The sequence below is a fragment of the Dama dama genome, chromosome 27 (genome assembly GCF_033118175.1).
Source record: "Dama dama isolate Ldn47 chromosome 27, ASM3311817v1, whole genome shotgun sequence".
In the NCBI taxonomy this organism is placed as follows: Eukaryota; Metazoa; Chordata; class Mammalia; order Artiodactyla; family Cervidae; genus Dama; species Dama dama.
This window is the reverse complement of record NC_083707.1, coordinates 50,090,415-50,118,160: the sequence shown is the minus strand read 5'-3', so window position 1 is coordinate 50,118,160 and position 27,746 is coordinate 50,090,415. Positions and strand designations below refer to the sequence as shown.

General features: G+C 47.0%; 1 protein-coding gene and 1 long non-coding RNA gene across 3 annotated transcripts; both read left to right on the top strand.

The window, feature by feature from the left end:
* The first annotated feature begins 4,970 nt into the window (after nt 1–4,970).
* On the top strand, nt 4,971–8,794 carry LOC133047493 (uncharacterized). The gene is made up of 3 exons (XR_009690765.1): nt 4,971–5,100; nt 5,485–5,603; nt 7,058–8,794. It is a non-coding gene; the product is annotated as an uncharacterized LOC133047493 (long non-coding RNA).
* A 3,404-nt stretch (nt 8,795–12,198) lies between these two features.
* CXXC1 (CXXC finger protein 1) lies at nt 12,199–17,792 on the top strand. 2 transcript variants are annotated; one of them, XM_061130761.1, is made up of 15 exons: nt 12,201–12,428; nt 13,250–13,368; nt 13,471–13,571; nt 13,833–14,068; nt 14,153–14,335; nt 14,716–14,742; nt 14,819–15,064; nt 15,470–15,577; nt 15,685–15,869; nt 16,142–16,349; nt 16,432–16,542; nt 16,671–16,720; nt 16,842–16,938; nt 17,106–17,258; nt 17,368–17,792. In XM_061130761.1, the coding sequence occupies exons 1-15, from the start codon at nt 12,426–12,428 to the stop codon at nt 17,512–17,514; spliced, it is 1,974 nt and encodes a 657-aa protein (XP_060986744.1). In that variant the 5' UTR covers nt 12,201–12,425; the 3' UTR covers nt 17,515–17,792. The 2 variants fall into 2 exon arrangements, with proteins under 2 accessions (XP_060986745.1, XP_060986744.1); XM_061130762.1 differs by lacking the exon at nt 14,716–14,742 and having other exon boundaries at nt 12,199–12,428.
* Nucleotides 17,793–27,746: the final 9,954 nt, after the last annotated feature.

Here is a 27,746-nt window from a genome sequence, read left to right as displayed (position 1 = left end):
TATGCCTTTTGCTTCTTTCTCTTGTCTCATTTTACTGAGTAGGTGTAAGTATGATGTGTAACAGGAGAGGAGAGAGCAGATGTCAAACAAGTGACACCCATTGCCTAGCAACAACAATTCCAGGGTGTCAGTCCTGCATGGGGTGCAGGTGTCAGGGTAGCAGAGAAAGACACGCCTCACATAGGTGCTGAATGGAACACCGCTTTCCTCATGTAGAGAAGAGACAGAGCAAGACCAGCTTCAACAGTTGAATGTCATCCCTCATGGTCAGCAGGGTTTTCCCAGCCGCTGATATCGGAAGATGGTCTGCACACCCCCTCTTATGCTGCAGCTGAAGGACCCCCTTACCTCCCCTCCAGGAACAGATACAGCAATGGGGTTAGCCAGGTGCCATAGGACACACACCCATAAACAGAACAGAGAAGTACACGTTAAGTCCGGATCAGGGAAAGATATTCCCGAAGCAATATGCCTAGCTCAGGCTGTGAGGGCTCTTTGTCTCTTTGCTAAGAAATGTTCCAGACCCAAGGTCACTCTTATGCAACTGTGCAAGGGGCAAGAAGCTGCACTTGACTGCCTTTCCCAACAGTAGACAACCTTACATTGCTCCCAGTCGTAAGGAGAAAGCATTCAGTCATTCACTATTTAAGTGTGATGTTTTCGCTATAGGCTTTTTAATAGATGCACTTGATCACATTAAAAAGTTGATCTCGTACCACATCTTGCAACTTTGGTTAAATTGTTTATTAGATCTCGTAGCTTATTTTTGTGAATTCTTTGGGATTTTCTCTTTTTAATTAATTTTTAATGTAGTTAACTTACAATGTTGTGTTAGTTTCCACTGTACAGCAAAGTGAATCAGTAATTTGCTGTTTAGTCGCTAAGTCATATCCAACTGTTTTGTGACTCCATGGACTGTAGTCTGCCAGGATCTCTGTTCGTGGGGGCAAAAATACTGGAATGGGTTACCATTTCCTTCTGCAGGGGACCTTCCTGATCCAGGAATCAAGCCTGTACCTGCACTGGAAGGCATATTTTTTGTCCCTAGCGCCACCTGGGAAGCCCAAAGCTTTGCGTTGCCCCCTCTGAGGTTCAGACTCAGGACCTTCAGATTATGAGACTGATATGCTGCAGGCAACTTAATGGTAGAAAAAAAATCCTCTTCTCCCATATTTGTCAAATCAAAGGAAAACATTCATGAAATCAAAACAATAACCTTTGTATTTGCCATTCTTCTTTGTAGTATTACAAATGAGTTTTCAAAATATCCTTTATATAATGAGCAAATGTAAACATATATTGTAAATTCATAAAGATTACATAATACATTTGAAAGAAAGTGAAAGTCGCTGCCTACTCTTCTCGACCACAGTCCACGGAATTCTCTAGGCCAAGACACTGGAGTGGGTAGCCTTTCCCTTCTCCAGGGGATCTTCCCAACCCAGGAATTGAACCCAGATCTCCCGTATTGCAGGCGGATTCTTTACCAGCTGAGCCACAAGAGAAGCCCAAGAATACTGGAGTGGGTAGCCTATCCCTTCTCCAGCGGATCTTCCAGACCCAGGAATTGAGCTGGGGTCTCCCGCATTGTAGGCAGATTCTTTACCAACTGAGCCTATCAAGGAAGCCCCTATATATTATATATATAATATATAATTTTATATATTATATAAAGGAAAATCCTTTATATAATGAGCAAATATAAACACATATATTATAAATTCATAAAGATTACATAATACATTTAAGAACAAAAAATACAATGTTTTATGGGTACATTTGTTTTTTGAAATGTAAACAAAAACACTGTCCATATTAAGGTAAAACACTAAAAAATTATTTCAAACAATTTCAAAAACATTACACAAGAATTTGGGGGGGGGGGCGTGGTTTCTCTGTTTTGTTTTCACACAGTTCCCACCTATGCTTGAAACCAAAAGAATGTTGGGACAATTACAGTTTCTTTTTTTTTTTATTATTGTAGTGGTTTTTGTTACACATTGACATGAATCAGCCACGGCGATTACAGTTTCTAAAATAGCACAAAACAGAGCCATAACATGGTATTGTAACATGCCTACCATAAGCAGTCTGAAAATTGCAAACATTGGTTTTATCTTCCTAAATCATCAGGAGGAGGAAAGGGTAATTCGGGGACACAGGAAGAAAACAAAGTCATATCACAATACTAGGGGAAAAAAAAAATTTGGCAAGTGGTGGTAACTTCTACTTCAGTTGTGGTGCGAAAGGCCATGCCGGGGAGAGAACAATTGTCACACAGCAGCCTCCAGCAGATCTCCCTATGCTGAAAAGGTTTCTCTATCTATCCCAGTACTCAAGAACCACAGGGGCAATGAGGATACAGGCTGACAGTCAGATACCTGAGGAAGCAGCCTCAGGTCCCCTGGCTGTTAGGGGAAACACGGATTGAAACCGCCCACCCTGGCCAGGCATAACAGTAACCATTTGCATGAGTTATTTTATGACAGAAGATCCTGGTAAGGAACACACAACTAACAAGCCACCACCAACGCGAAGAATTCAGGAAAGGTCAAAAGGAGACAGGAGACACCCGTCCGCCTGTCCTACCAACCTCCCAGAAACCTTCTGGCTAGACTCCATTGTGCCTGAGTGATATGCATGCCACCAGAAAGGACCCTGAGTCAGAATAATTGGCCAGAGACAACCCGAAATTAATCTCATCACCATAAAGCCTGAGACTTCGAACTACAAGGCAGAGCGCTCCTCCGGGGTTCCCTCACCCTCCCGCTTTCCACCCGGGCGCCCCTTCCCAGAAAAATCTCTCGCTTTGTCAGCATGTGTGTCTCCTTGGACAATGCATTTCCAAGTGTTAGACAAGAGCCCAGTTTGGGCCCTGGAGGGCAACCTCCCTTCCTACAACATGTCCAGGTGACCCCTGCTCCTGATGGGCTGCAAACCCCAGCCTGCCAAGGCAGCAGGTTTTCTCAGACTCCTGCTCCTCCTGGTGTCACGGTCCCCAGGGGCCCATGATGCACTTCCTGGCTTACTGAGGGTGACCCAGGTCCCAGGCAGCATGCTCTTCACACCACCCGTACCTGTACACGAACTGGCTGGACCAGGGCTCTGTGATCTGGCTCTTCCTAGGTAGGGGTACAGGGCTGAGTCCTTGAGGAGGATGAGAGTGGTTTGGTCATGGGCTCCTGTCTTATGCCACCAATCTTGTGCCTTTGTTAAATTAACATTTGTTAAGTGGAGTATAGGGCTTCCCAGGTAGCTCAAATGGTAAAGAATGCCCACACTGTGGGAGACCCAGGTTCGATTCCTGAGTTGGGAAGATCCCCTGTAGTTGGGAAGATCCACTGGAGAAGGAAATGGCAACCTACTTCACTGTTCTTGCCTGGAAAATCCCATGGACAGAGGAGCCTGGCGGGCTGCAGTACCTGGGGCCACAAAGAGTCGGACACAATTGAGCAACTAACACACACACACCTGTAGAAGGGCATGGCAATTCACTCCAGTATTCTTGCCTGGAGAATCCCACGGACAGAGGAGCCTGGTGGGCTATAGTCCATGGGGTCGCAAAGAGTCAGACACGACTGAACGACTAACACACACACAAGTGGAGTATAGGAGCAGGATGGTGGTAACAGGACCACAAGAGTAATTAAAATAGATAAGCTTATTACTCACAGGTCCTGGAGGACCTTCGTCTCTCCAGTGGTCTTCAGGTCAAGACAGGGTGCAGAGAGGCAGGATGTGGGGCACATGCCTTTATCATAAGGGTCCCTGGGTGGAGTGCTTTGGGCTTCCTAGGATAGGGTCCCAGTGACCCATTCAGACCAGAGTTTTGGTAAGCCACAGTAGGTCTATCTAAGGGGTGCATAAGGCATCCAGGCGCTGGGATGCGGGAGAGACTGTTGATCACAAGAGCTGTTGGGGAAGGCATTTCAGGAACTTACGTTTGCTTGTGACTCCGTAGCTGCCATAGAGGGTGCGTGCTTGCGTGAGGGGCCTGGTGTCAGTTTAAGGTCTCTGCAAACACGCTTGGCCAAACAAAATGGACGAGGAGGCAGCAATACCTCCTAATGTAGCTTAGTTACATTCTCCATATGTCGACACGGGTTTCCCCGTGGGAGTGAAGGTTGCCCAGCAGCCGTCTTCAGACCCGGCCAGGAAGACGCAGGGGCCCCACCCCGTCCCTGGGGCACGGCTGAGAGTCACCCTGTAGGTGGGTAGCTCACCCTGGCGGTGGGTAGCGTATGGCGAAGTCTCCCCAGGGGAGTGCCGGGCTCTGGGACAGCACCGGCCTCTTGCTGAGCTGAGGCCTTGATCGCCGAGGGATACAGGGTTTCCATTATGAAAACCCACCCTCCCAAGAAGGGCTTCCGAGGTTGGACGACTGCAGAGGGCGGACAGACCTCACGCGGGACTCGACTTTCGGGGCTCCTTGGCGGGATGAGGAGCTCTAGGAGTGCCCGGGGTCTCCGGTTGGGGCCGCTGCCGCCGATGCCAAAGCCGCGGCAGCAGCAGGCAGCAGAAGGGACCCGGCGCGGCCAGGGCCACGGGTGCTGCGGGAGGCGGCGGAAGGGCCATGGCCACTACCATGACCTCGCTCTCCTTCGCCTGATCGGGAGGGGCACTCCTGCCCCCCGCCGCCATTTTAATCCAGTACAATAAATAACAAAAATCACAGACGTCTTCCCGACGTGCTAAGAAAGCCTGAACTGTGCACTCTTAGGATCAGATGGCATGTAACCAACCCTTTATTCCCATTATAAGATACAACTAGCTGTATCAATTAGAGTTGTATTTTGACCTTCAACTTTTCCAAGAGGAATGGCATACTACATAGTTTGCCTTCCTAGCAGAAACTGGAAAATATCCAGAGAGGTGGAGTAGAGAATCTCGACGCCTCAACCGAGAGGAAGTAGCTGGTTTCGGCGTCCTACGTTGCCATGGTCACGTGGCCCACTTCCGGCCAGGTGCAAACCGCGCGCAGTGGGTAGCCCGGGGCAACCAGGACGCCGCTCCAGGAAGCACTCCTCACTCACTGGTCGCTGTGATTTGAGGCATCCTGCCAAGGCGGCGGCGGCTGAAGGTACCCGGAACTCTGAAAATGTAAAGACAACTTTCTGGCTTTCTGGGACACTGGGAGGTGAAAGGCATAACACTCTTCTCTTGGCGACCCGGGCAATTGAGGAGTTGGAGGGCAGGGAGCTAGACATGGGAGGAGGAAGGGGAAAAAGAAGGGAGTTAATGACTTGGGCCCTACCTTCCAGACACTTGTCCAAGCCGCCTCCAGTTCCTATGCCCAGCCTGCCCAGGGGGATCTGCAGTCAGGACTCTTGTTAAGAGGAAAGAATGACATCCTGTGTTTGTAGAGGAAAAACGTTTAAGTCATATCAGACTCTTTCAACCCCATGGACTATAGTCACCAGGCTTCTGTGTCCATGGGATCTACCAGGAAAGAATACTAGAGTGGGTTACCATTTCCTTCTCCAGGGGATCTTTCAGACTCAGAGATGGAACCCGGGTCCCCTGCGCTGAAGGCCATCTGCTTCATTGCAGGCAGATTCTTTACCGACTGAGTCACCAGGGAAGCCCCTGTTAAGCAGGAATTTGTGAGTCAAACAATTTTGTTATTCTTGGAAAATATTGTTTTGGATATTCTGAATTCCTTAAATTTCCATAAGCTTGTTTAATTTTTCAAAGAAGTAAGGTAGGATTTTGACAGGGTTTGATAAGGGTTGTGTTGACCTGCCCAAACTGATCTACCAGTTCAACACAACCCCTATCAAACACATAAAAAGATCATATATAATCTTTTATTCCCCTACTCAACCATGAGGCTGAGGTTTCTATCAGTTGGAGGTATGCTTCTAGAATTCCCACATTACTGCCTATCTTATTGTGTGCTTTGCTGGAAAACTGACTTTTGATTGTTCATTTGCTTAGTTTCTATTTTTAGAGTCCATTATACTCAAATAAACAGCCTAGTTATTTAGCTTAAAATAAATAGGTAAAGGAAAGAAAATTAAGCCCACTGCAATCAGAAGGAACTCTAATAAAGATTAAAGTGCAAATGAATAAAATAAAGATGCAAAAAACAAAGAGTTAGGTCTTCGAAAAGGTATTTTAAATGATGAATTAGCTAGAATGACCAGGAGGAAAAACACAGAAGATTGATTCAAATTACTAAAATCAAAAATGAAATACCATCTTTACTGAAGTAACCGATTATTTTTTAAAATAGTGTAAATCACTGCCAATAAGTTAGATAACTTAGATGAAATGGACAAGTTCCTAGAAAGACACAAACTACAAAATATGACTATAACAGAAATAGAAAATCTGAGTAGACCTATGACAAGCAAAAGGATTAAATTAGTAATTTTAAAACTTCCCACTAAGAAAAGCCCAACACAAATGACTCCATTGGTGAATTCTATCAAATATTTAAAGAATAATTAATATCAAGTCTTCACAAACTCTTCAGAAAAAAGTAGAAGAGGAAGTAACACTTCCAACTCATCAGAAGTAGAGGCTAGCATTACCCTGATACCAAAACCAGACAAAAATATCACAGAAAAATAAAGCTGCAGACCAAGATATCTTATGAGTATAAAACAATATCCTCAATAAATTACTGGCAAATCAAATCCAGCAACATATAAAATGATCATACACAATGATCAGGTGGGGTATATTTCAGGAATGCAAGCACGGCTTAACGTTAAAAAAATCAATCTTTAAAAATCAATATTTATAGAATATTAATCTCATCTACAGACACAGAAAAGCATTTGACAAAATGCAACAGCCTTTCATGATTCAAAAAACAAAACACTTAACACACAAGCAATAGTAGGGAACTTCATCATTCTGATAAAAGGTCCAAAAAAGCCCACAGCTAACATCATACTTAATGATAAAAGACTGAATACTTTCCCTCAGGGCAGGAACAAAACAAGGATGTCTACTTTATGTCACTACAGATTTGCCTATTCTAGACATTTCAGATAAATGGAATCATATAATATGTGACTTTTTGTTTGTTTCCTCTTTTATTTTGCAGTGTTTTCAAGGTTCATGCATGTTATAGCATGGTATATGAGTACTTCATTCTTTTATGTAATGGAATAATACTACATTTTACAAATATTACAAAAGAGTCAACATGACTTAATGACTAAACAAAGAGAGGTCTGCCTTCTGCCCTACTTGGCTTTGGGTGGCAATATCTAAGCCTATCAGTGTTATTCCTCACAGGAATGTCTTTGTTTGCCTGGGGATATTTTAGTCACTATTCAAATAGTCAATATAGGTCCATCTCGTCAAACCTATGGTTTTTCCAGTAGTCGTATATGGATGTGAGAGTTGGACTATAAAGAAAGCTGGGCACCAAAGAATTGATGCTTTTGAACTGTAGTGTTGGAGAAGATTCTTGAGAGTCCCTTGGACTGCAAGGAGATCCAACCAGTCCATCCTAAAGGAAATCAGTCCTGAATATTCGTTGGATGGACTGATGCTGAAGCTGAAACCCCAACACTTTGGCCACCTGATTTGAAGAACTGACTCTCTTGAAAAGACCCTGATTCTGGGAAAGATCGAAGGCAGGAGGAGAAGGGGACAACAGAGGACAAGATGGTTGGATGGCATCACTGACTCAATGGACATGAGTTTGAGTAAACTCTGGGAGTTTGCGATAGACAGGGAGGCCTGGCATGCTCCAGTCCATGGGGTTGCAAAGAGTCGGACACGACTGAGCGACTGAACTGACTGAACTGATAGTCAATATAGTAATTTAGGTTGGGGCTGGCCATGTCACAAAGTCTAGCAATGTCATTTAGGATAAGGACTTTGGGTCACATGGTATTAGCTCAACCTCCTAAGGGGTTAAAAACTGAGATCAGGCACATGGGCAGTCAGCAGTGTCTATGTAATAGAACCACAGTAAAGATTCTGGATGCCAAGGCTCAGGTGAGCGTCTCTGGTTGGCAATTCCATGCATATTGTCATATATCGTCCCTGGGAGCAGCTAAGCCTGTCCGTGATTCTTCAGGGAGAGGATCACTGGAGGCCCTGCATTTGGAACCCTCCTGGACTCTATCCTGTGACTGATTTTAATCTGTATCTTCTTCCTGGATAACTTTGGGTGTAACAACTTTCAGTGAGTTTGGTAAGTCCTTCTTGCAAATTAGTTGGGGATCCCTAGATTTGCATTTGGTGTCAAAAGTAAACATGGTCTTGGGGAACCCTTAAACCCTGCAATGATGTCAGAAATAAAGGTGGTCTCTTGGAGACCATTTCTCAGATTTTGCAGCATTTATGTTCATGGGATATATTTGTCTATTATTTCCCTTTCTTGTAATGTCTTTTTCTAGTTTGGTGTCAGAGAAATGATTCCCAAAAGGAATTGGGAATATTCCTTCTTCTCCTGTTTTCTCAAAAAATTTATTTAGGATTACTGTCTTTCCACCTTCAATATTTGACAGAATTTGCTGGTGAACTAATCTGGACTTGAAGCTTTCTTTGTGGGATGGTCTTTAATCATAAATTCAAATAATTTTATATCAATATGGCTACTCATATTTTCTATTTCTTTGTTAGTTTGGTAAATTGTCTTGCTAAAGATGAGAAAATTGCCCATTTTATCTAAGTTGTCAAATATAAGTTGGTATAGATGTGTGAATAATATTCTCTATTCAATATCTGTAGGATCTGTACTGACGGCTCTTTTTCATTTATCATGGGGGTAATTTCTGTTTTTTCACTTTTTTAAAAATTAAATAAACAAATCATTTAAATAAATAAATATTTAATTTAATAATTAAATCATGTTTTAATAAAAAATATTTCAAAAATATAGAATTGACTATAAATTTAGTCAATGATATTAAATTTTAGTTTAATGAATTAAGGTGAATTTGAATTAAAATTTAAATAAGTAAAATTAAGTTTGGATGAATTAAATTAAACCATATTAAATAAAATGTAATATAATAAATTGAACTAAAATTAAATTGGAATTAAATAATATGTAAGACATTGAATTTCATACATTAAATTAATATTATTTTAAAGCAAATTGCATGCATGAATAAATCCAAATTCAATTATGTTACATTAAATTTAGCTTGAGAAATTAAATTTAGGGCTTCTCAGGTGACTCAGTGGGTAAAGAAACAGCCTGCAATGCAGGAAACACAGGAGACACAGGTTCAGTCCCTGGGTTGGGAAGATCCCCTGGAGGAGGGCATGGCAATCCACTCCAGTATCGTTGCCTAGAGAGTCCTATGAACAGAGGAGTGTGGCACGCTACAGTCCATAGGATCACAAAGAGTTGGATACAACTGAAGTGACTGAAAGTTCAGTCACTCAGTCGTGTCCGACTCTTTGCGACTCCATGAACCACAGCACGCCAGGCTTCCCTGTCCATCACCAATTCCCGGAGTTTACCCAAACTCATGTCCATTGAGTTGGTGATGCCATTCCAACCATTTCATCCTCTGTCGTGCATGCATGCATGCATGCAGTTAAATTTAATTTAAATTTGAATTATATTGCCTTAAACGGACACAACTGAGCGACTGAACTGAACTGAACTCAAACTTATAAGGTTCCCTTAAACCGGAAACGAATAAAGTCATTCTGGCTTTGAATGTGGACATGAGGACGTTTATAATGACCACAACCTCCCCTTTCAGACTGTGTATGTGTTGGGGGGAGGGGTTGTACTGACACTTTGTATCTTATTTGATTTTCATGGTTGCCCACGTTAGTGTATTACCCTAAGGAAACGTCTGCCTCTCCAGTCTGAGGATCTTTGGTTATACATTACATAAATTTTTTTAAAAACTTTAAATTAAATTTATGGGAGAGAAAACTGAATACATATGAAACAAGAGAACCCAAGTGGACATCGCCAGGAAGTGGGCATAATCTACACTCTGGTGGTGGGTGTTAGCTAGGGAGCAGTAGGGATAGGATGGGTTTAAACCAGTGAGTTTTGTTTTGCAGAAAGTTGCAGCCACTAGATGTTCCAAAAAGGTAGCAGTGCATTCCAGTCAAAAGATACTACTGTGAGAGCAAGTAACCAAGTGCCTACTTACTTGCAGTTTTGGGCAAACTAGGGTAACCTTTGCTTCATTATAAGGATCATGCTTAACTTAACTCCATGCTTAACTTAAAAATGCCCCCAGGGACACAGTGCTTTGAGAACTATCTCCTTGTCTCCTTCCTTGTCACAAGTAACAAATAATAAATGCTTCTGCTTTATTATCTGTTTATTACTTGCGACAAGGAAGTTCTTGATGGCTAAATAACCCAAATGACAGACCCATTGTGCCTGGTCAAGGGAAGACTTGATGAAGCTGGTGGTTGCTGATTTAAAAATCTACTTTGGTGTAACTCTATGGCTGATTCATATCAATGTATGACAAAACCCGCTGAAATGTTGTGAAGTAATTAGCCTCCAACTAATAAAAAATAAAAAAAATAATAAATAAATAAAAATCTACTTTGGTCCAGCCATTCTCACCAGAGATGGTCAGGTCACCATCGTATATGGCCTTCAGTTGTTGCCTAATTCTGAGGGATGAGTGCTGTTGTAGAGGCCCAGAGGCTGAATCACCAGGTAGGCCTGGCTAAGGCACTGCTGGGAGGAGTGAGCTGCAAACAGTGGTGGGAGGTATCAACACAGACAATCAATAAACAATCTACATTAAAGAACAGAAGAGACTTTCATCTGAACCAAGCTGAGGACTGGCCCAGGAGCGCAGCAGCCTCCACCAAGGAAGAAAGCACTCTAGAGAAGCATATTTTCAACAGTTTTATACAGCATCAGAAAAAAGAACATATTAATACATCAAACACGGCAGAGGTATGTTCCTTCAAGGTTTCAACAGCGATGTGTAGTTACAAATTAGCAGACACATAGTGAGTGAGCATGACCTTGGCAGGTGGGACAGGAACCTTATCCTCCAAGGAGTGCTGGCATTGGTGTCATAGGAATAATAAGGAACAGAATGAAGGGACAAAAATAGGTGATTAAGTAGTTAATCCCCGCCCCCCCGGGGATTCTAAGTAGAAAAATATGGGAAACTCCTGTAAGTTAATAATTACTGGAGAAAGCAGGTTTGCTTCACCACAAAAGGGAGGCATTTCTCCCTATCGGAAAGTGGGCATTCTGAAGGAGTCTTTTGGGCCTAGAAAAGAAAACAACAGTCTTGTTGAATCATCTAACTTGGGAGAAAACAAAACACAACTTTAGCTCCAACCTGATGCTCCAGGCCTGTTGCATCCATCTGGGACTTAATCGCCCCCTGTCCGGAAACCTTCCACCCCCTACACCTGCCCAGAAGACTTATCACCCCCTGCCCAACTACAAATGTCATCTCAACTAAAGAATACTCAAAATTTCCCGCCTGATTAACGTTTCCCTTATCGCTTCCACAAACCTCCCTATAAATATGGAGCCTCCCTGATCCCTCACAGCGCTCAGCCTGGTCCGACCGTCGCCCCTCCTTGCCTGAATAAAGGTAACCTACTTTTGTTGACGTCCTCTTTCCTTTTCTGACTCGCCGGACCTATACCTTACACATTCTTTAACCGCAGTGGTTAGAACAAGTGTACAACGTGTACTTGACAGATCATAAATCAGGCTGTTCCAGTTTTACATAAAGTTTAGGCCAAATCAGATATAAGCCTGACTGGGCTTCCCCTGCCCCTAATAGGCAAAAATTTCCTTAGTCAGAGGTAATGTGGGAGGCATAACGATGGGACTGCTTTCCTTCCTAGCATAAGGCACACAGTATACAGACGTCCATTAGTAGATGCGGAAAGGAAAAACGACTGAATAGTGGAAAGAGCGACTCAATCCAGGTAGTGTTCCTAAAAGCGGGCCCCCTTCCCTATAGACAGCTAGGCAGTACCAGCTGCTGGCGCCAGAATCCACCGGCAAGATGGCGGCGCCCTCTCGGTGGCCGATTAGGACGCTGCCACTGAACGTAGGATTCCATGATGGCGGCGTCAGCATGGAAGTCGCGCAGTAGGGGCGACCATATTGCCTAAACTTAGCGGCCGTACAGATAGTGACTGTACGGACTAGGCCGGCCGACAAGATGGCGGCTCCCTTGGTAAAGGTGAACTACAGGCGCCGCCATGTTTCCCGAGAACACACGGACTCGGCTGCCGTACGGTCTCAGTAGTCAAGATGGCGGCACCTCGGAGACCGTCAGAGCTCTAGCCGGGCGACAGCAACTTGTGTGTCGCGGAACCGACGCACTGGGCCTGCGCAGTAGGAGTACGGTGCCTGGGAGGCACCAGGAAAAGCGGAAGTGCTTGTGGGCGCCTTTGCAACGGCCGCGGACGCCGCCGAGTGGTCTGTGCAGGTTCGCGGGTCGCTGGCGGGGTTCGCGAACGGGTGCGTCGGGAGCCGAGAGATGGTAAGTGCGCGGTCCCAGGAGGGAGTCGGCGGTTAGAGGTCAGTGAGGTAGGAAATGGTGGAGTCCATTGGTAGGCTCGTGGGGGTCTGTGGTGATCCATAACCAGGGACTGTAGGCAGAATGGGGGAGGGGGGAGGGTCTGTGGTAAGCCTTAACCAGGGTCCCTGGGTAGAATGACGGGGGGTCTGATGGTCCGAATTTTCACTCGTGGGGGAACCATCGGGGAGTTCTCTGATGAGCCATCATGGGGGTCTGTAATGGAAGTTTAGCGGGGATCCCTGATGGTAGTGCCTTGAGGGTCCCGATGGGGGATTCTTTGTGCAGAGTGATGGGGGGAGTTTCGACGAGTTGTGTTGGGGCAGTCTGGAGGGAGCCGTGATGAGTCCGTATCAGGGATCCAGGGGGGCGGGGCCGCCGGTGAGGTTGATCACTCCGGAATCTGAAGGGCACCGTGCTGGGAAGTCTGCCGAATGAATAAAGTGGTGCCTATGAGAGCCTGTGATGGGGGACCCGTGAAGAGCCATGACAGGGGCAAAATGTGGGGAGTGGCAGGGTGTTTGCAGCGAGCCATTATATGAGTGGGTGTCTAGTGATGGGGGTGTCAGTGGGGTAAGTGATTGGAAACTCTGAGACGAGTGAAGAAGCAGAGTAATGAGGTGTCAGGGGTGAGCGATGGGGAGTGGTCTACAGGGACTACGATGGAGAGATTTAATGAGGAGCTGTGTGGGAAGTCTGCACTGGGAGACTTGAGATGTGTGGTGAGCCATGATGGGCCTGTACTAGTCGGATGAGGTGCCATGATGGGGGGGCGGGTCCCACAGGAGGGCGACGCTTCAGATCCAGAGCCTCCAGACGCCGGGGAGGACAGCAAGTCCGAGAATGGGGAGAATGCGCCCATCTACTGCATCTGCCGCAAACCAGACATCAACTGCTTCATGATGTGAGCCCGGGAGAGGCGGGCGGGACGGACACCTGGCCAGGTGGGGTGAGGCCAGTGGGTCCCGCCCCTCACGTCTCCCATCACTCACCCCATCCTCCGCAGCGGGTGTGACAACTGCAATGAATGGTTTCACGGGGACTGCATCCGGATCACTGAGAAGATGGCCAAGGCCATCCGAGAGTGGTACTGTCGGGAGTGCCGAGGTGAGGGGCAGGCAGCTGGGGCTTCGAGGGAGGAAGAGGAGCTTTCATGGGAGGGTGGGTCGTGGGGAGCAGTGGATGGGTGGCTGTGAGCAGAGTGACTGCGGGTCGGTGCCCTGTGAGCTGTGATAAAAGGGGCAGCTCTGCCCTGCAGTAGGGAGACAGAGCCGGTGGGTGGGCCAGAAGAGGAAGGAAGAAAGAGTTCTGGGGCCCCTCGAGGTCCCCCCATGCCAACCCCCACTGGCCCTGCCCTCTGCCCCACAGAGAAGGACCCCAAGCTGGAGATCCGCTACCGGCATAAGAAGTCGCGGGAGCGAGACAGCTCCGAGCGAGACGGCAGTGAGCCCCGGGATGAGGGTGGAGGGCGCAAGAGGCCTGCCCCGGATCCGGACCTGCAGCGCAGGGCAGGGGCAGGGACAGGGGTTGGGGCCATGCTTGCTCGGGGATCCGCTTCGCCCCACAAATCCTCTCCACAGCCCCTGGTGGCCGCGCCCAGCCAGGTGAGTGGCAGCTATGGCTGGGATCGGTGAGGGCCCCCCCCCGGAGGCCCTGCTTGGTTCCTGAGTTCCGGGCCCCTCCGCCAGCATCACCAGCAACAGCAGCAGCAGCAGGTCAAACGATCAGCCCGCATGTGTGGCGAGTGCGAGGCCTGCCGGCGCACGGAGGACTGTGGCCACTGCGACTTCTGCCGAGACATGAAGAAGTTTGGGGGCCCCAACAAGATCCGGCAGAAGTGCCGGCTGCGTCAGTGCCAACTTCGGGCCCGGGTGAGCATGGGCAGAGCTGGGCGGGGTCAGGCGGGGGGGCCAGCGTGTCCAGGAAGAGCCGGCAGGGGCAGGCAGGGTGGGGTCTAACCGCGTTCAGACAGGTGGTGAGCGGCCTGTCCTGTCCAGATGAGCGGGGTGTGACCAGATGTGCCGGGCTGGCAGGGGAGCCCCCAGCCCCAGGTGGACGGGGTAGGGCCAGGCATTTCTAGGTGGTCGGGCCTGGCTGGGGCAGGGTGTTCTGCTGCTGAGCTTCGGGCAGGCTGGTGTGTCTGGGGAGGTGAGGCAGGGCTGGTGGGTGGGGTCAGGCACTTGGCAGGGCGAGGGCAGGGCCCCCCTCCCTCCACCTGGGGCTGACCTGGGCCTTCCTCCTGCCGGCACAGGAATCGTACAAGTACTTCCCTTCCTCGGTGAGTCCAGCCCCCCAGGGCGGGCGGGGCATGCGGGCAGGGCGGTCAGGGCCAGTCCTGAGATTCTGCCCCGCAGCTCTCGCCGGTGACGCCCTCAGAGTCCCTGCCAAGGCCTCGGCGGCCCCTGCCCACCCAGCCGCAGCCGCAGCCGTCGCAGAAGCTGGGGCGCCTCCGAGAGGACGAGGGGGCAGTGGCATCTGCGGCAGTCAAGGAGCCACCGGAGGCCACGGCGACACCCGAGCCGCTCTCGGACGAGGACCTCCCACTGGACTCTGAACTGTACCAGGACTTCTGTGCAGGGGCCTTCGATGACCACAGCCTGGTGAGCAGGCAGAGCGTCCCATGGTGGAAGGGTCAGTCCAGTTGAGTTGAGTTCAGTCGCTCAGTCGTGTCCGACTCTTGGCGACCGCGTGGACTAGAGCATGCCAGGCCTCCCTGTCCGTCACCAACTCCCCGAATTTACTCAAACTCATGTCCATCGAGTCGGTTATGCCATCCAACCATCTCATCCACTGTCGTCCCCTTCTCCTCCTGCCTTCAATCTTTCCCAGCATCAGGGCCTTTTCAAACGAGTCAGTTCTTCGCATCAAGTAGAGGTTACAGAAGCAGAGAGTATCCGTAATGAGGAGAGAGGAGGCAGAGGGTATGGAAGGTTGATGTGGGGACTGAGTAGGTCGTGGGGAGGCCACCAGGAGCGCAGGAGAATCAGCGTTTGCCTCACTGGCAGCCCTGGATGAGCGACACGGAGGAGTCCCCGTTCCTGGACCCGGCGCTGCGGAAGAGGGCGGTGAAAGTGAAGCATGTGAAGCGGCGGGAGAAGAAGTCAGAGAAGAAGGTGACAGGGTGGTGGGTGTGGGGAGGGGACGGGCTGGGGCGCCGGGGGCATCAGGGGTCCGGGGGCGACTTTAGCCCCGCCCTGACCCCACTCGTGTCGTCCCACAGAAGGACGAAAGATACAAGCGCCATCGACAGAAGCAGAAGCACAAGGACAAATGGAAACACCCGGAGCGGGCCGACGCCAAGGACCCCGCGTCGCTGCCACAGTGCCTGGGGCCTGGCTGCGTGCGCGCCGCCCAGCCCGGCTCCAAGTATTGCTCTGATGACTGTGGCATGAAGCTGGCGGCCAAGTGAGTCATTTGGGGGGTCTCGGGGGAGTCGGGAAGGACACGGTAGGGCATGACCGGAGCCCCCAGTCAGTCACGTGGCCACTGTTCAGTCAACCAAGCACCCACCTATCCGTCCACCTGCTCACGCACCCATCCTCCGTCTGCCCGTTCATTTACCTGGTTACGCACCCTTTTACCTTTGAGTCCCCTTCCATCGTGCATTGGAGCGCCCCACTTACCCGCCTCCTTGCTGGCTTCCTCCCCTGCGCACCCAATTCTCTGCGTCCCCGCAGCCGCATCTACGAGATCCTCCCGCAGCGCATCCAGCAGTGGCAGCAAAGCCCGTGCATCGCGGAGGAGCACGGCAAGAAGCTGCTCGAGCGCATCCGCCGGGAGCAGCAGAGCGCGCGCACCCGCCTGCAGGAGATGGAGCGCCGCTTCCACGAGCTCGAGGCCATCATCCTGCGCGCCAAGCAGCAGGCGGTGCGCGAGGATGAGGAGGTGAGGGCCGCGGCCGGGGCAGCCCGGCGCAGGGCCCCGCGCCTGGCCCTTTCCGGCCTCATGGTCCCCTCCGCCCGCGCAGAGCAACGAGGGTGACAGTGACGACACGGACCTGCAGATCTTCTGCGTCTCCTGCGGGCACCCCATCAACCCACGTGTTGCCTTGCGCCACATGGAGCGCTGCTACGCCAAGGTCAGGGTGTTGGCCCGAGGGGGTGGACGGTGTGGGGACATCGCGGGGTCTGTGGGGGGCAGGTGGGCCGTCTGGCGAGGGCCGCAGCGCACGCCCACAGTTCCCTCCTTTTGTGCTCGCCCCTCCAGTACGAGAGCCAGACGTCCTTTGGGTCCATGTACCCCACCCGCATCGAGGGGTGAGTGTGGGCGCGTGAGGGGTGAGCGCGGGGCGAAGGCGGGGTCAGAAGTGGCCGCCGGCTGGTGCGGGCGGGGGCGCTGCCGTGCTCCTCTTCCACGTCCTCCGCTCCACACCCCCAGGGCCACACGGCTCTTCTGCGACGTCTACAACCCTCAGAGCAAGACGTACTGTAAGCGGCTCCAGGTGCTATGCCCCGAGCACTCACGGGACCCCAAAGTAAGGCTTTCCCACCCCCGCTCCCTTCCTCCGCCCATGTTCACCCCTTCTTTTCTGATGCAACCCTTCCTTGCACTCCTCCCTTCTTTCTGCCCCCACCTCCCCTCTCGTTCCTTCCCACTCCTCCGAACTTGCCACTTCCCCCACCCACCCTGGGCTCCCCGCAGGTGCCAGCTGACGAGGTATGCGGGTGCCCCCTCGTAAGGGATGTTTTCGAGCTCACGGGTGACTTCTGCCGTCTGCCCAAGCGCCAGTGCAACCGGCACTACTGCTGGGAGAAGCTGCGGCGTGCCGAGGTGGACCTGGAGCGCGTGCGCGTGGTAGGTCCTGACCGCGCGCCTGGCCCTGACCGCCGGTGTGTGGACGCGGCCGGGGTCGAGTGGAGCGGGGCTCCAGGGCTGCTGCTTGAGGCTTCTGCTCCCCGCGCAGTGGTACAAGCTGGACGAGCTATTCGAGCAGGAGCGCAACGTTCGCACGGCCATGACCAACCGGGCCGGCTTGCTGGCTCTGATGCTGCACCAGACCATCCAGCACGACCCGCTCACCACCGACCTGCGCTCCAGCGCCGAGCGCTGAGCCCCGGCGGCCCAGCGTCCTCTCTCCCTGCGCTGCGGGCGGCCCGGCCCCGGACCCCCGTTTGTCTGGTCTGCCATTCATGTTCCTCCGACGGCCCCTGAGTCCCTGTGCCCATCCGTCCACCGTCTGACTGCCCGTCTGCCCTTAGCAGGGCCTTGGAATTTCACGTCTTTTGTCTCTCCTTTCTCTGTGCCTGGGTGGGACTGTGGAGTCTGCTCACCTGTGCCTCCCCGAACTCTGGTTTTGTTAATAAAATTTTGATGAAACAAAAAAGCTAACTGTTGGTGGCCTCCACACTTTTCAGTTGCAAATATGTTCCCACCGCCCTAGAGTAGAGGGGTGCACCTGTGCCCCGGAGCGGCTGAGCGGCTGCAGCACAGCTGTAGGCTCCACGTGGCTGCAGTATCCAGCTGGCGCCCACTCGGTGCTCTGCAGGCCCCACCTTGGGCGTGGGGAGCTGGCTTGCTGAATGAGAGCCCAGTGACCTCCACTGCCATCCAGTTATTGTGAGACTAGGTGTTTGACTGCACTCATTCCGTGAATGACTGATTCCTGTGTGAACAGGAATGTTCTTACTCTTACACATATTCTCCAGACCAGAGATGTATTAAATGATGAACACAAGGCCTTCCTCTTCTCTACAAACCCCTCTCTCAGGGTGCACAGACACCAGGAGTGCCCCCCACCCCAACCCGACCCAATGTCAGGGCCAGTCAGCCCCAGGCACTGCCTTTCCAGGAAGGATGCACCCTCGTGGGTTGTGCGGACCTGGTCTTTTACCTGCAGAGGAGTACTGCCCTCTCCCCTGGTGGGAGAAAAAGCTGTGGCCATCGCCAGGCGTGGGTTTTCTGGGTATTCCAGTGACTGTTCATCTTGGGAGGTGGGGGGTGGCAGGGAGAGAGGGAGACACAATCGCTGTGGAGCAGATCTTAAGTTTTAAGGGAAGATAAGAAAATTTAAGCACAACAGCTGCCTGCCTGTACTGGGCCCTGCCTACTGAGCAGTGTGCGCCTGCATTATACATTAACCAGGCCTCCCCAAAGGCAGCAAGGGCTGCTCAACCGTAAAGATCAATGTTTTCTTCCCCTTCTTTTGATGCCAGCAATGTAATCCTTAGATTATAACTTTCTTAATGCTTTCCTAATTTTGTAACCTGCGGCTGCTTCCTATGTGTAGATCTGGACTATATATCTTTGGTGAACTTTATGTAAAATGTCAGCGTGTCATTTTGATATATGATCCTCTGTCTCAAATATATATATAACTGTGCCTTCGACTTCTGTGCCTTAGAGCTTTCTGAAATACTATTTCCAGGGTTGTAATTCTCAGGTTGGCTCAAAGAAAACCATCTATTTCTCCTTTAGATCGACTATTGATTAATTTTTCATCAACCTAAGTCTTTCTCTGTTCCATGCCTCTCGTTGAAGTGGATATGGCTGACTGTTAGGCAAAGAGGCTTGGAGTTGTCGGCAATCATTTTAATAGGAGTGGCTGACACAGGTATATGGTGATAGGGAAACATTTTATAGGCTATACATGTTATCAGTCATATTGATTTGTTGCACAAACATTGTACGTGTACTTTTAGAAGTTGAATTGAAGCATGTAGAGATACATGCCATGAGTAGCTTGAAAGCTACTAAAAGGATAATAATACATAAAATGAAAACGACAGTCATCTGTAAAACTGAGTGAAAAAAATACCTAGTCCTGAAGGGAGCCAACTAAATAGATCATTAAAAGGATCTCTTTTTTTCTTTCTTTCTTTTTTTAATCTTATAACCATTTTGTCTTTTGGGAGCGTTATCTAGGATCATCTATACTTGTGCAGAGGTATTGATGTAAGTGCAGCAAGCAGGGTGAGCAATAGCACACCTCGTTATTTAGCCATTAGGAAATGAAAGGTAGGGAGTTCCCTGGTGGTCCAGTGGTTAGGACTCTGAGCTTCCAATACAGGGGCATGGGTTTGATCCCTGATCTGGGAACTAAGATCTTGAAAGCAGCATGGCCAAATAAATAAACAAAGACATCAAAAATGAAAAGAAAATGGTAGGGAATTGTATTATCCAGTACAACTGAGTTAAGGAATTGAAGGATGTTCCATACTGTTTGCAGACTCTGGCTGTTTGGCCAATGGTGGCTGATAGATTTACAGCTGTATCTTTATTTATACTCCTGCCCTAGGGATCAAGAGTCTCAAAAGACTTTGCTACCAGGTATCTTGGTATACTTGTAACATGGGTCTCTTAATTTCTTAATGGAGAGAAAAATGCAGTCCAGCTCTCACTTTTATATAGACATAACATCCCAATAAGCATAGACCTTATAACTGCCAGCCCTTTATGTGTCATTCATGGACAGGCGTGTCAATTCCAATGCCACATGTGAAGACAAAACCTGAGGGAGCTAAAGTCATCCTCCCGAGAGAGCTCTCACTGGTGGACTCATCAATTGGAAAGTTTGCTAACACTGCTTTAAACCATGGGTCACTTCTTTTGCAGGCTTTCCAAGAGCCATCTGTGTGGTATTGGACATAGGGAATTGCTGTCATAAGTTACTTGCTTTTTCTCTTCAAGACATTTGTTAAGTAAGGGATGGAGCAAAAGGGTCCTAGGCTAAGTCATGTTCAATCTCTAAGGGCCAAGGATAGTATCAGATAGGGGATGGACACATTGATAGGCTGGAGAATCTGAACCTGAAAGGTTAAGCCAGAGGGAGATGGATCCAAGTAAGTGATAACATTAGGAATATCTGAAAGTTCAGTGACAGGAATTATGAGGGGCATGTATCAGTCTTGTATTGACTGAGGAATTTGATGACAAATCCAACAATCGGTTAAATGACCCCCCATACTCTGTGACAACTTGACTAAAGAATTTTCTTTCCATCCTAAATGCTGGGGCAAAAGTATAGATAGAGGTAAAACAAAAACACTCAGTGTTGACAGAGAGACAGACAGTTGGTAAACAGTTCAATTGAACTAGTAGGATGAGTCCAACTGGGCTGGTCTGGACTCTTGGGTTAGCTATCTGCTGTTGTTAGTGACTTCTTAATCCAGTTTGTCTTAGTCAAAGACAAGGTGTCAGAAATAGGAGTCACAGTCCATTTAGGAGCAGAAGCCCTTTTAAAAAAATGAGAGATAGGAAACCAGGGTTTACTTCTTTCAGCTTTACAACAGAGATGTTATTTAATAATACCTGATAGGGCCCTTTCCAAAGCAGCAGCAAAGAATCTTGTATTTGATACCTTTTCCAGTAGACAAAATATCCAGGTTACAACCCATGATCCAAAAGGTCTTCATCTTCTAGGAGCTCATTGTGAAGGAATTAGTTACCAGCTTTTCATTTGAGGCTTCCCTGGTGGTTCAGAGGGTAAAACATCTGCCTGCAATGGGGGAGACCAGGGTTTGATCCCTGGATCGGGAAGGTCCCCTGGAGAAGGAAATGGCAATTCACACCTCTACTCTTACCTGGAAAATCCCATAGACAGAGAAGCCTGGTAGGCTACAGTCCATGGTGTCGCAAAGAGTCGGACACTACTGAGCGACTTCACTTTCTTTCACTTTTCATTTTCCTTAAGTACCTTAAGAAGTCCCTGACATTCCTTAAAAAACTGGAAATAGAACTGCCATATGACCCAGAAATCCCACTACTGGGCATACACACCAAGGAAACCAGAATTGAAAAAGACACATGTACCTCAGTGTTCATCGCAGCATTTTTACAATAGCCAGGATATGGAAGCAACCTAGATGTCCATCGGCAGACAAATGGATAAGAAAGTTGTAGTACATATACACAATGGAATATTACTCAGCTATTAAGAAGAATGCATTTGAATCAGTTCTAATGAGGTGGATGAAACTGGAGCCTATTATACAGACTGAAGTAAGTCAGAAAGAAAAACACCAATATAGCATATTAATGCATATATATGGAATTTAGAAAGATGGTAACGACAACCCTGTATGCGAGACAGCAAAAGAGACACAGATATAAAGAATAGACTTTTGGACTCTGTGGGAGAAGGCGAGGATGGGATAATTTGAGAGAATAGCTTTGAAATATGTATATTACCACATGTGAAACAGATGACCAGTTCAAGTTTGATGCATGAAACAGGGAACTCAAAGCTGGTGCAGTGGGACAACTCAGAGGGATGGGCGGCGGGGGAGGTGGGAAGGCGGTTCAGGATGGGGACACATGTACACCCATGGCTGATTCATGTCAATGTACGGCAAAAACCACCACGATATTGTAAAGTAACCAGCTTCCAATTAAACTAAATTAATTAATTTTAAAAATTAAAAAAATAAAAAAGATAATGTTACAGAAAGTAAAACTGAAACATTAAGTCAAGTACCAACAGTTTTTTTAAAAAATCACTGGGCAATACATCTAATGATCCAGGAGCTCATCCAGAAATAAAATCTAAAAGCAATCTTTAATCATTTCAGAGAAGATGGCATCTGTTAGATGTTATTTGTGACTGACACAGGACATGCCCTTTAGAGAAGTAAGAAGCATCATTGTGAGAATTTATAATAATTTTACCATACATCATACTGAAATTCAAAATAGAGAAAAATGTCCTGGGTGCCTGATAGAAGATAATGGAGGTGACTGAACAGAATTCTAGCTTCCACTGATGGAAAATAACAATGCAGGAATGAAAGATGTATGAATCCAATACAATAAAAAGCCACTATAATCGTAAAAAAAAAAAAAAGTCCCTGACAACAGTGCAGCATATCATCACCCTTACATAATATTGATTTGTACAAGCCTTTGTCTGTTGCATAGGACGTCCAGTGGTTATTTCAAAAAGAGACAGTTGATGCTTAGCAAAAGGAGTGGGGGCTTCCCTGGTGTCTTAGTGGTAAAGAACTCACCTGCCAATGCAAGAGACATGGGGTTGATCCCTGGGTCGGGAAGATACCCTGGAGAAGGAAATGGCAATCCAGTCCACTCGTTTTCCCTGGGAAATCCCATGGACAGAGGAGTCTGGTGGGCTACAAAAGAGTCAATCGTGACTTAGCAACTAAACAACGACAACAAAAGGAGTGGACCTAAGACAGAAGCACCAATGGGAGAGCTCTTGGCCATGAAAGGTTAAAAGCCCCTGAGAGTTTTGTCAGTTACATTTTGATGGTGCTGTTGGTTCTTTCTTTCAGCCCTTAAGATCAGGAATGATAAGTGCTTTGAAAATGCTGCACTGTTGGCTAAATGTCACAAATTAATTTAATTATTTGTCCAGTAAAGTGAGCCCCTATATAACTGGATCACTATATAACTTGAAAGTGATTCCCCAAACGGGAATTATTCTTTCCAACAGTGATTTACCTGCTGCTATAGCCCTTGCTGTCCTGCAGGGAAAGCTTCAACCCAGTGTGAAAACATACAGATCAACACCAAGATACCTTTATATCCTTGAGATATAAATTGCCATATTTCAAAGGGCCCCTTAGGAAGGGGAACGTGGCCTTCTGACCCATGTAGTGGTTTTCTGGGATTATATTTAGGGCACAGAGTACAGTGAGTACATACTTTACAAGACTTTATGGCAGAAAGTTTCCAAAACTGTTGTTTTCTCCATGAAACTGCCTTTCAGTTGCCCAATGAATTAAAGAAAATACATGCTGCAGTAATGGCCATTGTACTCTTGGGGTTTTTTAAAAATCAAGTCCAAACCATATTTGTGTGATGGGGTAAAAAATTCCCACTTTTTTGTTGCCACATCTGTTTATCTTCTTTAGTGGTGATTTCTTGAGCCTGTGGAAGAACCTCTCCCTGGGTTAGCAGGGCTCACAGAGGGCAGTGGACATTCTCAAAGCTGAACAGGAGGAATTTTTAAAGTTGTCCGTTTGCAGCGTCAGCAGGCTAATTTCCTTTAGCTTCCCTAGTGTCAGATTTGGGATGTCCTGGTGTTTTAATAATTGCCAACCGCTTTAGTAGTTGTGTAGCATTTAATAACTGCAACCTGTTTTAATAGGTTGTCTTGAAGAGGTTAAAAACCCTCATTTCTACTGCATTCCAATGTTGTGTGCCACTCCAAAGGCATAACAACAGCCAATATATATATATATTTACTATCTGGGTTTTAGTTAGTTGACAATCTTGGGTTAAGGCAATTAATTCCGCTTGCTGTGCTGACTTTGTTGCTGGTAAATAAGAGCTTTCAATTATGTTCACTGTGTATGTCATTGCATATCCAGTTCGCTAATGTCCCTGTTCATCCCTTAAGTAGGGTCCTTCTGTAAACCAAATTAAATCAACATTATCAATAGGAATTTCTTGTAAGTCATACCTGGAACAAGAATTTAGTCTGTTGATAAAATGCAGTCGGGACTTCCCTGGTGGTCTAATAGCTAAGAATCCAACATGCAATGCGGGGGACACGGGTTCCATCCCTGGTCAGGGAGCTAAGATCCCGCATGCCCTGGAGCTATTAAACCCCTGCACCACAACTATTGAAGCCCAAATGCTCTGGAGCCCCTGCGTTGCAACTGGAGAGAGTCCATGCACTGCAGGGGAAGAGCCACATATCACAACAAAGATTCTGTGTGCTGCAACTAAGACCCGATGCAGCCAAATAAATAAATAAAATATTTAAAATAAATAGATAAATAAAATGCAGTCTTGGTTGTTTTCTTCCTTTGGTGCTGAAAGCAAGGTTGCAAGATTAAGACTATTACATTGTGGTTCATGCTCATCCAGGGACACTTTAAAGAAAAGAGATTGTTACATTGAATGAAGGTAATATTAGGTACAGAAAGCAACAATAGTTCATAAGAAGCTAGTCAGCTTACAGAACAGTGCTGAGTGTGGTGAGAGCTTAGAGATTGAATGTGGGACACAAACAAAGGAGACCTCATTATTATTTCTTCAATAATCTTACATGACAAAGCCTTTGCTGAAATAACCTTCAAGTTATGCAAAGTAGAAGTCCTTTTCCTACCGAGTCTGATTGCTGACTCTAATATCCTATGGGTCAATGTTGATCAACATGTTTTTGAGTAACACACCTAAAACAGTTCCTTTTCTTCAAGTACAAAGAGAACAAGGCAAGTTATAATTAGTGCAACCCAAAGCCTGTGCCTGAGTTAAGATGGATTTTAAAGTGTTCATGGTCTCTTTTCCTTTCAGCACCCATTCAATCAGATCAGGCTGGTTGGGATTAAGTAATGCATACAAAGGTTGGGAAGCAAGTGGAAAATTAGGTACCTAATTGCTACAATATTCAATCACACTCAGAAAGCCCCTCAATTATTTCTTTGGGAATTAAGCAAGCTAAAATCCTGTTAGTTATTTTGGAGTTGATTAATAGTCTTTCCTTAGATATTAAGTGACCCAAAGTTTTACAATAGGTGGACACACTGGAGTTTATTTTTGGACAACTTTTGTTCCTTAGAAGCTAGTTGTGGTAACAGATAGATGGTGTGTTTTTGAGGATACAATTCAGTTTTAGAACATTAAAACAAATCATCTACACATTGAATTCAAGTGGAGCCACCAGGAAAGCCTACATCAGCTTTAAGCATTTGAGAAAAGAAAGTGGGGCTCTCAATATAGCCCTGTGGCGTGACTGTCCAGGTATATTGATGATCGCCCCATGTGAAGGCAAAAAGGTATTGACTATTCTCCACTGCTCAAAATTCTCCAAGCCAGGCTTCAGCAATACGTGGACCGTGAACTTCCAGATGTTCAAACTGGTTTAAGAAAAGGCAGAGGAACCAGAGATCAAATTGCCAACATCCACTGGATCATTGAAAAAGCAAGAGAATTCCAGAAAAACATCTACTTCTGCTTTCTTGACTATGCCACAGCCTTTGACTGTGTGCATCACCACAAACTGTGGGAAATTCTGAAAGATATGAGAATATCAGACCACCTGACCTGCCCCTTGAGAAATCTGTATGCAGGTCAGGAAGCAACTGTTAGAACTGAACATGGAACAACACACTGGTTCCAAATAGGAAAAGGAGTACGTCAAGGCTGTATATTGTCACCCTGTTTATTTAACTTATATGCAGAGTACCATGAGTAATGCTGGGCTGGATGAAGCTCAAGCTGGAATCAAGATTGCCAGGAGAAATATCAATAGCCTCAGATATGCAGATGACACCACCCTTATGGCAGAAAGTAAAGAAGAACTAAAGAGCCTCTTGATGAAAGTGAAAGAAGAGAGTGAAAAAGTTGGCTTAAAGCTCAACATTCAGAAAACTAAGATCATGGCATCTGGTCCCATCACTTCATGGCAAATAGATGGGGAAACAGTGGAAATAGTGACAGACTATTTTTTGGGGCCCCCAAATCACTGCAGATAGTGACTGCAGCCATGAAATTAAACTTTCCTTGGCAGGAAAGTTATGACCAACCTAGACAGCATATTGAAAAGCAGAGACATTATTTTGCCAACAAAGGTCTGTCTAGTCAACGCTATGGTTTTTCCAGTGGTCATGTATGGATGTGAGAGTTGGACTATAAAGAAAGCTGAGTGCCGAAGCATTGATGCTTTTGAAGTGTGGTGTTGGAGAAGACTCTTGAGAGTCCCTTGGACTTCAAGGAGATCCAACAAGTCCATCCTAAAGGAAATCAGTCCTGAATGTTCATTGGAAGGACTGATGTTGAAGCTGAAACTCCAATACTTTAGCTACCTGATGCAAAGAGCTGAGTCATTTGAAAAGACCCTGATGCTGGGAAAGATTGAAGGTGGGAGAAGAAGGGGACCACAGAGGATGAGATAGTTGGTTGGATGGCATCACCGACTCAATGGACATGAGTTTGGGTAAACCCCAAGAGTTGGTGATGGACAGGGAGGCCTGGTGTGCTGCAGTCCACGGGGTCGCAAAAGAGTTGGACATGGCTGAGTGACTGAACTGAACTGAACTGAATTATTCTCCATACTAGTGGAGAAGACACTGCATAAATCAATTATGAAGAATAGCCGCTATCAGCTTGAATGGCTGAGAAGAATGTATGTGGATTTGGGACCACAGGATGTGCAGGAATCACAGTATTATTTATAGCTTTCATTTCTTGAACTAACCTCCAATTTTTCCCATTTTCCTTTTTCACTGGTTCTGCCTGCATGCTTAGTCGTGTCCGACTCTTGGACCCTTCAGACTGAAGCCTGCCAGGCTCCTATGTCCATTGGTTTTTCCAGGCAAGAATACCAGAGTGGGTTGCCATTTTCTTCTCCAGGGGATCTTCCCAATCCAGGAATCGAAACTGTGTCTCCCGTGTCTCCTGTATTGCAAGCTGATTCTTTACGGCTAACCCATCGGGGAAGCTGTTATATGCAAATAAATAATACAAATATTTATCAGAGAATTTGCTAGCTTACTTTCAATATACTAACATTAAAAGAAAAGAGAAATAGAGCAGAGTATACATCATCAAACTGGGTTTTGACCAACAACCAGACTTAAACAGTGCTGGGAAGTCCCGTGTAACAGCACATCTGGAGTTCCAATTGGGAAAAAGTCCCGCGCAGCGTGTTGGCTCCGTGGGTGAGACTTTGTTTCATTGGTAAGAGGGGTATGTTACAAGGTCTCTTACGGGGAATTGTAAGTCCCTCCTTAAGAAATTCCTGAATAATAGGTTGTCCCATTTAATGCCTCTGATTTAAGTGATATTGCCAAATATCAGCTAGAGGCTTGGAGTTGTCAACAGTCCCCTTGATAGGAGTGGCCATTTTAAATATTTTAATATCTAAGGAAGAAGGTGGCCATAATTCTTTAGGTACTGGCAATAACAGGTCATTAATTTTTCTTGGTCTGTTTGAGTCACTGATTTTATAACCATCTATCTCTCAGTAACTAGATTTTGTTCAACATTAAATTTTCTAAATCTAGAAGCATTTCCCCTTTTTGTGGAAAGGCAGTATGAATATTGTTGGCTTCTAAAAGTTCTCTTCCTATCAAATAGATTTGGGCACATTTTACTAGGAGAAACACAAGTTTCACTCTGATAATTCCTAAATGAATGCTTATCAATTCTGATTTTAAAATTTGGATAGGTATATCGGAAACCCCTATTATTAATATTTGAATTGACTGTCTATTCCGAGGGAGAGGGCAATGGATAGGGCAGGGTGAAGAACAGGGACTGCAGCCCCAGTATCTACAAGGGCCTTTAAGTTTCTCCCCAACTGGTGTTTCCACTTCCTCTAAGGTATTGGTAAGGAGCCATGTGGCTCAGCTGGTAAAGAATCCGCATATAATGTGGGAG

What these genes read in the sequence shown, in the direction of transcription:
- CXXC1 (XM_061130761.1), top strand. An exon ending in GGCATGAAGCTGGCGGCCAA is followed by an intron (nt 15,870 to 16,141) that starts GTGAGTCATTTG and finishes GCGTCCCCGCAG; the next exon opens with CCGCATCTACGAGATCCTCC. An exon ending in ACCTGGAGCGCGTGCGCGTG is followed by an intron (nt 17,259 to 17,367) that starts GTAGGTCCTGAC and finishes CTCCCCGCGCAG; the next exon opens with TGGTACAAGCTGGACGAGCT.